Source organism: Epinephelus moara, chromosome 22, assembly GCF_006386435.1.
Source record: "Epinephelus moara isolate mb chromosome 22, YSFRI_EMoa_1.0, whole genome shotgun sequence".
Classification (NCBI taxonomy): domain Eukaryota; kingdom Metazoa; phylum Chordata; class Actinopteri; order Perciformes; family Serranidae; genus Epinephelus; species Epinephelus moara.
Window position 1 is genome coordinate 41,844,801 of NC_065527.1, and position 15,362 is coordinate 41,860,162.

Consider the following 15,362-nt stretch of genomic DNA (forward strand, 5'->3'; position numbering starts at 1 on the left):
TGAACTTACCCTGCTCCGGAGCAGGATAGCCGTTCAGAGTAAGTTACCATGGTGATCTACCCCGATAAGAACTGAACCGGCTTCGTGAGACCGAAAACCCAGAGTTAACCCTGAAGTTACCTCGCTAAGACATTAATCCTGCTTCGTGATACAGGCCCCAGGGCCCCAGGATTATTTATTTATTTTTTATAAACAAGCACTATTTTTAATGATAATTAATTTTTAAAATGCAAACGTAGCCTACACATCTCAATAACTGAAATGTGTACCTCAAAACTGTTTTTTACATTCCAGATTCATTATAAATCATGATATTAAAAATATTAGTACTTGTTAGTAACTGAGGAGAAACAGAATACTTCACAACTGCCATAATTAATGCGTAGGCTACTGACTGAGAGTTGGAAAAGAATTAAATGTATTTATGTAAACAGTGGTGGAATATACTCTAGTGGGCCTACTGTACTGTGCTGTACCATTCTGAGGTACTTTACTTGACTATTTCCATTTTATGCCACTTAATAATTTTACTCCACTACATTCAGGGGATAATAATGTACTTGTGTGTTATTCCACTACATGTAATTGACAGATTTAGTTACTACTTTGATGTTTCAGTTTAATACAAAATATAAATCAATTAATATATGATGATGTATTATTATTGATTAAACTACCAAACAGTATAAAAGTACTGAGTACTGCAGCTATAACAACAATTGTATAATGTCAAAAATGGTTGCAGGATGTTACATTTCATTGACTGTTTGATTTATAATTAAAGTATTTTTTACAATACAGAATCAATTGTATAATGTCAAAAGTGGTTGCAGGATGTAACAGTTTATTAAGTGTTTGATTTATAATCAAAGTATTTTTAACAGAAGCAGAATCAGAAATTCTTTTGTGATACATTACAGTCGCTCTAATGTAAAACATAGCAAAAGTTAAATAAGATATGTGTATTGTGCTACAATGTTAACACAAGCATGTAAAATATCTTTCGAAAAATGGGACAAAAACAAGAAACAAGAAACTAAAATGGGACATTTTTCTCAAGTGAAACAGCGTGTATTTAGGCTACCAGGTGCCATAAAATCCTGGATTATGCTATTGTGGGCCACCCTGTTTTATTACAGATATGTTTAGTATTTTTGTCAAACATATTAAAAATGATTAATGATATAATGTGTCAACAATTGAACAGACAAATGGATTCAACCATTAAAAAAACAAACAAGCATGTCTTTCCCATTTTACCTTATCATCTGTCTCATTGTACCTGAACTTGTCATCAGAGTGAGGTCGGGGCTCTCTATGTGTTTGAAGGTCCAAAGTGTATTACGTAGTAACATATTTTTCTCATAGAAATATAGCAGAGAATCATAACACATTCTAAAAGTATCACTCAGAGTCTTCATAGTTTTAGGAGGTTTTCTTGGTAATCTACCAAAAAGGGCTTTACATTACCTGACTTCGCCCCACAAAATTACAACACTGCCATTTTTGGTTGCTGAATGCGCAGGCCAGGCAACGCCTGGACAGCTTGAGAGCATGCGATTGAAGGGGAAAGCATGTTTCACACACCAGACTTGTGCAAGTTGGCAACCCTGCTCAGTAGGGCTAGCTTGAATAAAGTATGAAATCAATACATAGAAAATGATTGTTTTCTCAAAATATCAGCATAAGCATATTACCTAATTCTTTCTTTAATAAGTATTGTTGATAGAAGATTCACAAGGAAGTTATTCTAGTTACCTACAATTAAGATGACAAAAAAATTAAGGTATTACAATAGGTGTTAAAGCTACCTGTAGGATAGTTTAATATTATACTAAATACTTAAATAAGTACATTTCAAATGACACAAAAGGCAATCTTGCTACATTAAACCACAGAAAAAATGCTTAAGCACATTGCAGTTAAGTAGAGCGGTAACACACTTCAAGCAAATTATATAAATTTTAAAAAAAAATCTAAGAAAGCCATTGTTTTTATTCTAACAATGTCTTTGTTTAAACTTTAATCACTTATTCACCTGTCTTACTCTCCCCCTTTTCCTACTCCAATTGTGTTTTTTTTAATCACAACAGATGGGCAAGGGCTCCTTCAAGTATGCCTGGGTGCTGGACAAACTGAAGGCCGAACGTGAGCGTGGTATCACCATTGACATCGCTCTTTGGAAGTTTGAGACCAACAAGTACTACGTGACCATCATTGATGCCCCTGGACACAGGGACTTCATCAAGAACATGATCACTGGTACCTCTCAGGTAAAGGCTCTCGTTTTAACCTGCTCTTTATTGACTCCTCACTTTCAGGTTTGTATATTAAACAACAAGTTGTAAATAAGTTTTTAGCTGAAGCTCTTGTCAGGGTTATGGTACAGAGGATGCAGTGACTGTATATGCATATATTTCCATACAGCCAACATTTTGGAAATATAACAAATCACTTTATTATATTTTCTGAATTTAAGTCAAAATAAACCTGTCAGACACTCAGCTGGTTAGAGCATGTAAAATCAACTTTAAGATCTATCCCTAATGTTTTATTCATTTCCCTCTCTGCTGTCTCCTTTGAAAATGTCCAAAAGTTACATTTTGATAGTTGAGGTTAAGTTATGTTGTGAATCCATAAATAATGTGAATCCTCTTACCTCTGGCATCAACAAGGCAATTTCGCCCAGAGAACTCACCTGATATTTTTTTTTTTTTTTTTGGACAATCGTCTGTAAACCCTAGAGATGGTAGTGTGTGGAAATCCCAGTTGATCAACAGTTTCTGAAATACTCAGACCAGCCGTCTGGCACCAACAACCATGCCACATTCAAAGTCACTTAAATCACCTTTCTTCCCCCATTCTGATGCTCAGTTTGAATTTCAGCAGGTCGTCTTGACCATGTCTACATGCCTAAATACTTGAGTTGCTGCCACATGATTGGCTGATTAGCTATCAGTTAGCTAGCTAGCAGTTGAACAGTTTCTATAGCTGTTAATAAAACCATAAAGCCTACTGATGTCATCTATCAGCTCAGAAAGGGACCCACATGCAAAGCAGTAGGCAGGTGGATTAAAGACATCCAAAACAGACAGTTGAATGAAAGTTCAAAAGAAAGAAGAACCAAAACACGATGAACACAGGGATAAACTCAGGGAAGAAATCCAAAACAGAACACAGTAGACCAGGCAGGAAATGGAGCAGGGATCGACACCATAACAGGGGAAGGAACACAGACGAACTGACATGGAACAAAGGGAAACACATAGGTATATATATATATATATATATATACACATACATATATATGTACACACAGAGAAATAATCACAAGAAAGAGACAGCTGGATTAATTGGACACAGGCAAAAGGAGAGAAATGGGGATTAATTTACAACAAGGATGTGGTAGGGAACACTAGGGTGGAGCAAATAAGACTAATACAGAACAGGTGTGAAGGGAAGACTCTGGGAATGGGTAATGACTGACGAAGATAGGTGTGATAGAAAGCAGGCAGAAAAACACACAAAGACAGGAAGTAAAACCAGACACGACACATGAGGAGAGAAATCTAAATAAATAAATAAATGAATGACATGAAACAAGGAACACAAACAGAAAACTCAGTCAGAAAACTCAGAAACTTAGCTGAAAATTGTTGGTGCACTTAAAATAATGTGTTGGTGCACCTACATTAAATAGGTAGGCAAACACGTGCAACCATCGTAAAAAGTAGTCTGAACCCCTGCCACGATACTAAAATAGAAAATTGGATATATTACCAGAGCTTCTGAAGGAGCACTGATGGGAGGGGTGTACTTGTTTAGGAGTTCAGTTTAAATATCAACAGTCTTCAGAATTTCAGACACCACCTTTTTACAAAACATACAGATGTAAAAAAAATTAACAAATGACAAAAAATTCCTCACTATTCAGGCTGACTGCGCCGTGCTGATTGTGGCTGCTGGCGTTGGTGAGTTTGAGGCTGGTATCTCCAAGAACGGCCAGACCCGTGAGCACGCCCTGCTGGCCTTCACACTAGGTGTGAAGCAGCTCATTGTTGGAGTCAACAAGATGGACTCCACTGAGCCCCCTTACAGCAAGGCCCGTTTTGAAGAGATCCAGAAGGAAGTGAGCACCTACATCAAGAAGATCGGCTACAACCCCAAAGCTGTTCCCTTTGTACCCATCTCTGGGTGGAACGGAGACAACATGCTGGAGGCCAGTGAAAAGGTGAGGACATTTTTAACTTGTTTTAAACTGATGATTTAGAACATGGACTGATTTCTCATCTTAAATCTGTCTGTAGATGCCCTGAGTCAAGTACAGCACACTACTGACTGATCAATTTTCTTTCTCTTCAGATGTCCTGGTTCAAGGGTTGGTTGATTGAACGTAAGGATGGCAATATCAGTGGTAAGACCCTGTTTGACGCTCTTGATGCCATCGTGCCTCCCTCCCGCCCCACTGAAAAGGCCTTGCGCCTGCCCCTGCAGGATGTCTATAAGATTGGTGGTAAGCAGGGTTATATTTTGTTCCCTCCTTATTCCCTGTATGTCTTCACCCGTAAGGGCTGTAATCTGAAAGGAATTCTCCACCCACAAAATGACCATGTCGTATTACCTTGAATTTGTGAAGAAAACTTTGGTTCTCTCATGTGCTTCCATGAAAAAAAAGTTGCTTTATTGATTGATTTGGGACCATGTTTAACAACAGCAAAACTATATCAAAACAACCATTTACAAACTCTCACAACTCGTGCAGTATAATCAGGTCTCATTTATCCTGTCCTATGCTTAGTACTTCCCAAACACATGCATTTAAGCAAAAAAAAATCTTAGTATCAGAGTCTGGCTTTGAGGAGAGCATAGTTAAGTTTCACTTTTAGTTCATGCTTAGATAATATAAATATAGTGTTGCTGTTGTTAAATGTGGTCCCCAATAAATCAACATGTTTGCTGTTTTCTTTGGAGGCATATGAGAAAAAAAAGTTTTCTTTAAGAATTCAAGGTAACACAACATGACAAATTGATAGACAAATGGTCATTTTGTGGGTGAAGGACTCCTTTATGCATTTCTGCAGCCTTTACTCTACAGCTCCCACAAGCCTACAATTGCAGGTCACACTCCATCAAATCTTCTCCCGGGATGCACTGAAACTGAAAGCGTCCTGAAAAGTGTACTAGAAACTTGTTTCTTCCCACTCTCTCAGGTATTGGAACTGTCCCCGTCGGCCGTGTTGAGACTGGTGTCCTGAAGCCCGGTACGGTCGTCACCTTTGCTCCGTGCAACCTGACCACTGAGGTGAAGTCTGTGGAGATGCACCACGAGTCTCTCTCTGAAGCTTGCCCTGGTGACAACGTGGGCTTCAACGTCAAGAATGTATCCGTCAAGGAGATCCGCCGTGGAAACGTGGCCGGTGACAGCAAGAACGACCCACCAAAGAGATGTGAAACTTTCACTGCCCAGGTGAGTCTAACCAATTGGAAGAAGGGGACATAAAATTTAAAATGGAATAAATGTATATAAGGGACTGGGCTTAGGATTTTGTGAAATGTGACAGTCTCTTCACAATTTTTCTTTCGAAGATAAATATGTACTAAGCCTAGAGATGCAGGAATCTTTTCTTGTTTGTGTTATTTTAATAGTTTTTCTTGATTGCTGAGACACTGGGAACTGGGATCCACTTTACAATCATTATAACCTGATTTGTGCAACAGAAGTCTTGTAAATGCATCAACACTTTTCATTGGTTTCACACATTTTTCCCACCCTGTTTTGAAACAGTTAAAGTTTCAGTGTGCAGGATTAAGGGAGATATATTGACAAAAATGAAATATTCTAAGTATATTTTCTTTAGTGTATGATCATCTGAAAATAGGAATCATTCTGTTTTGGTTACTTAATAATGAGCTGTTTGAAGCTACAGAGGGAGTGGGTCCTCCTTGTCCACAGAGTCCGCCATGTTGCACCACCATGTTTCTACAATAGCTCAGACCGAACAAACCAAACACTGGCTCTAGATAGTTCATTCATGTTTTTCGTGTCTGCAACTGTAGTTAGCAGCCCCTCCATGACGACAGCATCAGAAAAACATTGTTTTTTTTAACGTGAAACTGATTTATTTTGTGTATTTTACTGGTTTAATCACTGGCCCCATTTTGTTCTGTGGGTAATTTGACTCCTGTAAAAAGGACATCTAGAAATAAGGTGAACACACCTTAAGTTATCAGGGGGAAAAAAGCTGAGCACACAGCAGGTGCTGGGCTAGCAGCCTGTTTGCAAAGAGCTGAACAGCGATGGAGAAACACTGATTTGTAATGCTAAACTGCTTTATTTAGTTTGTTTCCCTCTTTTTTACCACTTTTAATCACCAGGTCCATTTGTTTTAGAGAGGAGGAGACCTCTATGAATAATTTGGCTCCCAGTAAAAACGTCCTACACAGTGAACACTGAAGGAATTCTAACCGAGAGAAATTTCAGCTTGTTGCTATCTGCAATCCTCACCACTATATGCCTCTAAATCCCCCTAAATCTTACACACTGTTCCTTTAACACAGATCTATGAGAAAGACCTCAGACTCCATTGGATTAACTGTGTTAAACAAAACAAATCCTTTTTTTTTATTTTTTTTTACAGCTGATAAAAAGTACTTGCATATTTATGTATCTTTAATGCACCTGAGTGAAACTCCTTTGCACAACTCTTTAACCAGCAATACGTCCTTATCTATCTATCTTTAAAACATGCAACCTATGTGTTGTTATTTGCAAGCATGAATCAGAGAGGTCAAAGGCATGCAAGGAGAAGAAGAGGCTATGACACAAGGGCCAAATATTCAGCAATTCTGAGGTTGAAAAGTATGTAAACAAGTCAAGGTCAAAACCTAGTCTATGGCTGTTGCAGTCAAGCCCAAAAGAACACAGTACAAAAGCTGTTCCATAATCAATGTCTGGCTTTGTCTGGTCTAGGTGCTTACTGTGGAAGATTAAAGTGAATGAAGAATTTTTATTTTATTTTTTTAAATTTTACAGGGTATCTCAAAAAAGTGTAAGTTGCAGCAGGCTTTGTTGACTTAAGTTAAACAATCTTTGGAGAAAAGAATACAATTTATGCTGTGACACGCTTGCTTGCCTTGTTTGACACATACTATAACTATGTCAAGTGTCAACACATGGCACAGATAATCAGCACAAATTAAAGTTGAATTGGTTTATATCAATAGAGGGATTTTGTATTGTGCTGTCCACTGTGTAATGATTAAAATAAAAAGAATTGAAAGAAAATAATATATGTTTTGTTAGCGTTAGAGCATTACAAACAAAATGTGTCATTTTGGCCACCAACTTTGAATATAGGCCTGTGTGTGAACTGTTTTGAAAATGTAATTTCTGAATGGACAGATGTGTTTAAGCTAATGACAAAAAACTGTGGAAGACTTAAAAATAAGCCTCACATTGTTTGTCATTCTTGCCTGCAGTAGCACTGAATTCACCTAATAGCCTGAACAAAAAATGCCAAAGATCAACAAGATTTTAGAGCTGTGACTTTTACACCAAGAACTAATGAAGGTCCCTTTTGCTCACAAACTGAAAATAAGTAAATAATGTCATTGTAAATGTCTTGCTTCAAAACTAATCTCCAAAAAGAATTACATTTATTGATGTGGCACAAACAGTCCAAAATGTAATTTTATAGTGACTCTAAAAAGTCCATGAGTGATCCAGCTGAGGTGAACTTCTGTGGACCTCTGCTGGCTAATAGCAGGAACTGCAATAGTGTTCATCTCAGGCCTGAGGTGAGTGCTGGGTGGAGAACTCTGGCCACCATTTCTAAATTTACTTAAACATTATTATTTCAGGTCATCGTCCTGAACCACCCCGGTCAGATCTGTGCTGGCTATGCCCCCGTGCTGGACTGCCACACCGCTCACATTGCCTGCAAGTTCACCGAGCTCAAGGAGAAGATCGACCGTCGTTCAGGCAAGACGCTTGAGGATAACCCCAAGTTTGTCAAATCTGGAGACGCCGCCATTGTCATAATGCTTCCACAGAAGCCCATGGTTGTTGAGAAGTTCTCTGATTATGCTCCACTGGGTGAGTAAAAGGCTTTTCCTGCTTTATGTGCTGCATTTGTAGGTTACACTTCATTTTGTGGTTTAGATTATGGGTTGAGACCGCAACTCACATTTCATCTGCTTTCGGTGAATGTACATTATATGACACCTGAACTGACTTTTACTCTTCAACCGATGAAGCTTTCTTGCATATGATGTCATACATTGGTGCGCTGTACAGATGGAGGGTAGGAAACTGAAGGCAAAGGACTACCAACACTTGTGCTGTTCCAGTTGGTCAAATGGGGGAAAAACAAAGGCCACTTTAAGTCCCCAAAATAGGAGGATGAAAAGGGGGAAAGTGAAAAAAAGAGAAACGGCAGCAGATGAGGATCAAAACCCTTCAGTGTGGAGGAACAAGGCTAGCTAGCCTAAAGCTGGATGAATCACAATGTGCTGTGACAACTTCTTTGAGTTTCCATTTCACCAGACCTCTGGGAACAGTTGACCTATTGAGTAGAAAATAGAAGCTAAAGTGAGCTAACAGTACCTAGTACATTAGCCTGACAGTGGTGCATCCATGTACAGAGCTGAAATATAGAATACAGTTATACTTAAGCACATTTACTTACCCAGCCAAAAACAAGACAGCAGTTGTTTCAGTCATGGATCCAACTGCTGACAAAATGGTTATAGTCCACAAGACTCGTATGCTTTCATCACCATGTAACGTTAGTAGTGTTAGGAGGTCTGGAAGACAAGGTCATTTGTAAAGACGGTTTAGTACATATCGGGCAAAAAAAATCACTTTTCTTAATTTTTTTATGGATCACACCCAACATAACAATATCTCCTGCCAGCAGGTTCATCTAACCCTTTAATGTAGTCACATTCCTCTGTTTCCAATTCACACAGTGTAGTTCTCCATTGATAATGTTTTTTTGTAGACCGATGTAGAAGTTAGCGTTGTCCCGGTTTCCTCATCAAAAAGCCTATGGGATTTTTGGATTACTACAGAAAGTAAGCTCTGTGGCAAACAAACATTTATGAAATGAGGACCACTTTTATGATTTTCATGAGTAAACGCAATCGCCAGAAGTAAACAGCTAATGTTAGGCTATAAATGAACTAAACTACAGTCGCATTCCCGGTTTTAGGACTCATTCCTGCAGCACTCTATATGGATTGATCACTTCCTGCACTGACACTGACTGACTGCTTTCATCTCTTTCTTTTTAGCTCTTAGTTTAGTTTACATAAAGCTTTCAAAGGGGAAAATACATGTGTATATATATATATACATACTGTATGTGTGTGTGTTTTAATGATTCCTTAATTTGTGTTTGTTAACGTGGCCATGGTAAAAGTAGTTTGAAATTTGCCTCCTTTGTTAGAGACGCACCATCCAGAATCTTAATAACCTTTATTCATCATGACTGATTTTTAATTCAGGTTCTGTCAGGAAAAATGTTCTTTCAGCTTTTTTTTTTTCATTTATTTTATCAGTTATGTTAATGTCATCTTTTGAGCCTCTCACTGAGTGCTCTGTTTATGTCTTTTCTTGTCCATCTCCCTTCTCTCAGGCCGCTTTGCTGTGCGTGACATGAGGCAGACTGTGGCTGTTGGTGTTATTAAGGACGTCCAAAAGTGTGATTGTGTTGCTGGAAAGGTCACTAAGGCTGCACAAAAGGCAGAGAAGAAGAAATGAATTCTCATGCAGGGCTTCCAACAAAGATTGACATTTCAGCAATCATCCCCTCTATATCCCAACGCTGTCTTGTGGCTTAGGATGATAAAAAGCCACCGGAAAAGTTTCCGCCGGAAAGGAAGCTTTCTGCCTTTTAGGGAAACTATTATAAGAATTAGGTTGAAAGCAAATTAATAAAATAATTAAACAAGCCAAATAAAAATGTTTCTTCTCTTTACTTTACAACTTTTGAATGTCTAACATCCCTTTCTGGTAATTTTCCTTTAATTTACTCTTAAAGAGAGTTTGAACATAATACAAATAAACCAAGTCAACACCATATGAACACAAAGACCCTTTAAGCACGAAAAGGGAAGTACATAAAAATATTTTTGTTAATTTTGCTAATATTTACACAATGTCTGGTCTAAAAGGATGAAATGTAAATGATCCATTTTCCAGTTCTCAAAGTATGCTTAAGCCATTTCTTAGTTTGGGGTTTCTTACAAGCATTCAATAGTATTCCCCCAAAATATTTATCTTTCTTTTTCTCTTCAACTTTCTCCAGCTTAATCAGGTCAAAACTAAAAATGATGCTGGTTTGAAAGACAGTTTCCAGGATACCATGCATTTTAGTTACCTAACTCTGAGCTTAGAGCTACCCATGACACCACAGGAATGATCAGCCTTCAAAGTTCCTCATACCAGCTTCTAACTGGGGAAGTCTGGTTTCATGCAAGTGACCATTGCAAATCATTACTGGAATAAACCAGAACAAACTAAACACTCACTTGTCTGAGAGACTCTACTAAGTTTTACTTTCTGATATTTTATTTATTTAATAGATGAGATGTTGCTCTGCTGGTCACCACTCAGAAATATCTTGACTACTGTTAGATGAACTGTCATGAAATTTAGTGTGGATAATCATAGTGCCCAGAGGATGAACTGTTGCGTGACAAAGAACCCAACAGCAGACAAAACACACAGACTGGGAGCAGGTGATTTATTGGTGATAAAAAGAGTGCAGGAGTACTGGAAGGCAAAGTCTGAGGTTGGGGAGTGAAGCAGGGGAGCTGGGCTGGGGAAGCTGGCCGAGAGGTTCCAGCGCGGGCAGGTGAAGAGGAGCAGATGGGGTCCAGAGGGTTTCTTTCTCCACTCATCCTGCCTCGCAGCCACTCATACCTGCCGACCAATCACCTGTCTGTACTGTCCCCGCTCCTGCCTACCCACCATGCCCACCTCATCAAGCCAACTCAGTTCACATGTTCCTCATTACTCTACAGTACATATACCCCAGCCTCTCAGTCACTCATTGCCAGAGGTGGGAGTGAGCCACACATGTGCAAGTCATAAGCAAGTTTCAAGTCACAACCTTCAAGTCTTAAGCAAGTCCCAAGTCACTGTGGTGAAAAGGTCAAACCAAGTCCTTGATCAGGTCAAGCAAGTCACAAGTCAAGTCATACTTACAAACTCAACAAGATAATATAAACTGCACCCACTGCTGGAATGTAACTAAACACATTTACTCAGGTTGTGCCAGTAAAATCTGAGTTGTTTTCTACTCATGCCACTTTCTACGTCTACTCCACTACATTTATCCAACAGCTTTAGTTACTAGTTACTTAACAAATTAAGATTTTTGCAGACAAAATATGTACAAGCACATGTACAGCTGGAACTATACTTACCAACCAAACAATCAAACAGTAAATGGAGAAAATAATCAACAGATTAACCCATAATGAAAATATTCATTAGTCAATAGTCCATGATGAGCTCCGCCTCAACCAGCTACAACAGTAAAATCCTGCTTTTACATTAAAGCATGAGTCCGAATCATCTAATGATGTCATATAGACGACACAGGGGACATTTTTACAGTACTTTTACTTGTAATACTTTTTCCTGAGTATACTTACATACTTTTACTTGAGTAAAATTTTAAATGCAGGAATTTGACTTGAAACAGAGTATTTTTACAGGGTAGTATTAGTTACTTGTTACTCTCTGTGAGAGAGCAGATGAGATAATGACACGTTAAAATCCCCAAACGTGAGCCAAGCATGAACGGGAGGCCAAAAAAAGTCACAGGGTAAACTTTCTCATGGCGTGCGGATGCACATGTCAAGTGACATGCACACTCACGGATAGGGAACTTATGTTGGGACAGCAGGCAGGAACTGTCATTAACCACTGTGGCAGTCTAACGTGTTTCCGTTATGGCACTGGTCATCATATTTTAAAAACAAAATGTAACTTCTCAATTTCTAGAAAAATACAAATATTAAATGAAAAAAGATCAAGTATATCTGTCTCAAGTCAAAGTCAAGTCTCAAGTCATGAGACAAGTCAAAGTCAGGTCGAGTCTTTCATCCTTGTCAGTCAAGCAAGTCTCAAGTCCTCAAATTTGCAACTCCACTCGAGTCAAGTCACGTGACTCGGGTCCCCCACCTCTGCTCATTGCCGCATTGTTCTTGGCCTCTCAAGCGAGACTCTCAAGCACTTTGTTTCAAACTGATTTCCCTTTGTCAACCCTGTCTGCCTCAGACTTACCTGCTTCATCTGATTCCTGATAAACCCAAGAACCTTCTGTCCCTGACCATGAGGCCTTCTGCAACCCTCCTGCGTTCCTTCCTGGTTGTCTGTGGCTGCTTGTCATTACCATGCGACGACTACGCTACAGTTTGTGTTTTTGCAAAGTCAAGGCAATACTCCTTCCTAGCATTCAGTGAACACACATTGAAACAGGCTAACAAGTGTCCTCAGATGTGTGTCACTAACCCTCAGCAGACTGAGGGGGTTTCAGGTTACTGTAATAATTTTGGGACTCTCTAATGTTGTTGTACAATTTGAGCAAATGTAAGCAGTATTTTCAGAGTCACGTGACTTTTAGGGAGAATATATCTCTGGATCATACTTAAAAACAAACAGGTAGGCTAAATGAAACTTTTGTGGTACTTTGTGCACTATTACTGCTGTAAATGAATGATTTAAAAAATGTATTGTTTCATCTTAAACAATTATATTTTAAAAAGCTGATTATTTGGCAGTGGACACAGTGGAATAAATAAGCATAAATTATGAGGTTTCTGTCAGTAATTTTTTATTGTCTGATAAAAACTCCTGGAGACATTAATCCAAATAAAAGACATATCTAATTCCTGCCGAGCTCCGCTGGCACAGGTTTCATTGAAGAGGCCCCGCCTTTCATTTCCAGCAAATTGTGCGCAAAGGATTTTGGGTACTTTATACCTTCTGAGGATACACACATGCATCCTTGGAATTTCTCTGAGGGAGGGACTCTGTTCTCAGTAGAATTTGAAGGATCCTTGACATTGGAACAGTCCTTAGGCGGGATTTGATGACGTAGCATCCTTGAAATTAAGCCTCTCCTTGACTTTGAGAAACACCCAGTGTGAGTGTTCCAGTCAGCTTACCTGTGGTTTCGTTTTGTTCAGAGATTTTCACCATGAAGCCACACTTGCCATTGTGCGTGCGTCCTCTGAGTGCTTTGCCCCGCTCTGTACCTGCTGAGCTGTCACAGTAAACATCATTACGAATTGTTCCTGGTTTTCTGTGCGCCACAATTGGGTCCAAACACCACCTATTAGGTGTTGTACAGATTATTAATCACCCTGAAGCACATATAACCACACACATGAGATACAAAATCGTGCTGCAAATCATGTTCGGATTGCAGTTTAACAGGAAGGTTTGTGTGTAAATCCTTGTGTTTCTTTATTCAGTTAAATACTGTGTGTCTCAGATTAGTAGAATCAGGTGTGTTACTGCTTGAACCAAATAAAACTCTAAACCACACTGGACCTAGTGATCAGTAAACTTGTGGTTAAAAAAATCCCAGATCAATGTTAATGTTGTTCTCTCTAGCAAGGCACTTCATCCCAAAACTTCCACAAGGGTGCTTTGCTGCACTGTATAAAAAAAATAAATACTGTATACAAGGAAAATGATTGTGTTATTTCTACATTTCATATTTTGTCATCATCATCAAGTGTGGTCAAAGCTGCAGAATGACCCCTCATCTCCACTGCTGCTATTGCACAGCAACATTGATCAGAGGGGCTGCTTTCCTTAAACATTTAACTACTTGTAAAAACATGCCAGCTGAACAGCCTCCAAACACAGCCTGAGCAGCACCACGGCCACTATCTCCATCAGCACCACCTCCAGTTCCTTCTTTAGCAGGAGCACCTCCCTCCCCAGCTTTATCACCTCTACAGCTTTCTCACCTCTATCTCCAGCAGAATTACCTCCATTGCCAGGAGCACAGTCATCAACACAAAGATTATGTGTCCATCAGCAAGTCAGGGTGACTTGCAGACACTGCGGCATTCAAGTGAGTAAAAGGAATTTGCTGGTTCACATTATCAGGAAACACAGACAAGAGGTAGCTGATATTTCAGCAGATTCAGCAGTGTTTCCAATGCATTGTTGCAAAAAATGACGTCTTTGCAGCTGATGAAACATTTTTCAAGCCATGCTCTTCTCTACATGTTGTGAAAAAAACACGGGGTGCAAGCCAAAAAATAACCTGTGAACTGTTCCTACCAGAGCCAGACGTCACGGAGGTCAGCTTGTCTGAGCCAGATGTCATGGAGTCCACCCTCAACACCAAGAATACATGCACAGGGAATGTTTTGTATTTACCTTTCCTGTTTCAAGGTGTTTATGAGTACTTGACTAATTATATCAATACTGCACTGTCTTATCATTTTGCAAAAAGAAACTAGCTTTGATGAGAGAGTTTCGGCTGACCTGTGAGTGGGTGGAAGAGAACCAACACCACTTTACTGGGAAAGTTTGCCTACCGATTATCTTGAGGATGAACAAGAGAGATGCCGTGCTGGCCATCACAATGCGGGACCTGCTTTCGAACACACTGCTTTATGACGGTGATATGGATAAAGACGAAATCCGGGGCTCCTTTCCTTTTTACCTTTGAGAGGATAGAGGAAATGGAGTTTTTCATGCAGGAAATCTGTGATAAAGAGGTATCTGTGTGTCCTGCCTGCTAAACCCTCACCTGTGACCAGTGTTGGAGAAACTATTTTCTAAAGTCAGTAATTGCATTTAAGTTAGTAATAGAACACATATGTCATCACTTGCATTACATATTCTTCAGTTATTTGCAGTGATAATCAAAGAGGCTTTTTCATTTGCACTCCTAACGTGTAAAATTTCAACACAGCCTGGGGAGTCTTTTGCTGACTCTGAGCAGGAACAGATAAATTAAGACTCTTCCTCAAGTGGTATAACCACTGCATTAGTGATACACATGACATCAGGGTTAGTCCACTATAAAACCATGGTTTGGGGAAGGAGAAACTACTAAGTTTGACTGTGTTTGGCCCGTTAAATGTCGTTCTTATTCTGTTTAAGCATGAATGTTTTTTCTCTTTTAATTCTATCATCGTTTTCTAATAATGATAGAACATATATATATATATATACAGTGGGGCAAAAAAGTATTTAGTCAGCCACTGATTTTGCAAGTTCTCCTACTTAGAAAGATGAGAGAGGTCTGTAATTTTCATCAGAGGTACACTTCAACTATGAGAGACAAAATGAAAAAAAAAAATCAGGAAATCACATTGTA

General features: G+C 39.1%; 1 protein-coding gene across 1 annotated transcript in view; it reads left to right on the forward strand.

The window, feature by feature from the left end:
• Positions 1-9,898, forward strand: part of LOC126384048 (elongation factor 1-alpha-like) — a 12,271-nt gene extending 2,373 nt beyond the window's left edge. Inside the window, exons 3-8 of the mRNA XM_050034906.1 lie at positions 2,094-2,273; positions 3,935-4,231; positions 4,363-4,513; positions 5,211-5,467; positions 7,861-8,095; positions 9,639-9,898. Coding sequence (XP_049890863.1) covers positions 2,094-2,273; positions 3,935-4,231; positions 4,363-4,513; positions 5,211-5,467; positions 7,861-8,095; positions 9,639-9,763 — 1,245 coding nt within the window. The 3' untranslated portion in view covers positions 9,764-9,898. The remainder of the gene's footprint in view (positions 1-2,093; positions 2,274-3,934; positions 4,232-4,362; positions 4,514-5,210; positions 5,468-7,860; positions 8,096-9,638) is intronic.
• The last annotated feature ends 5,464 nt before the right edge of the window (positions 9,899-15,362 follow it).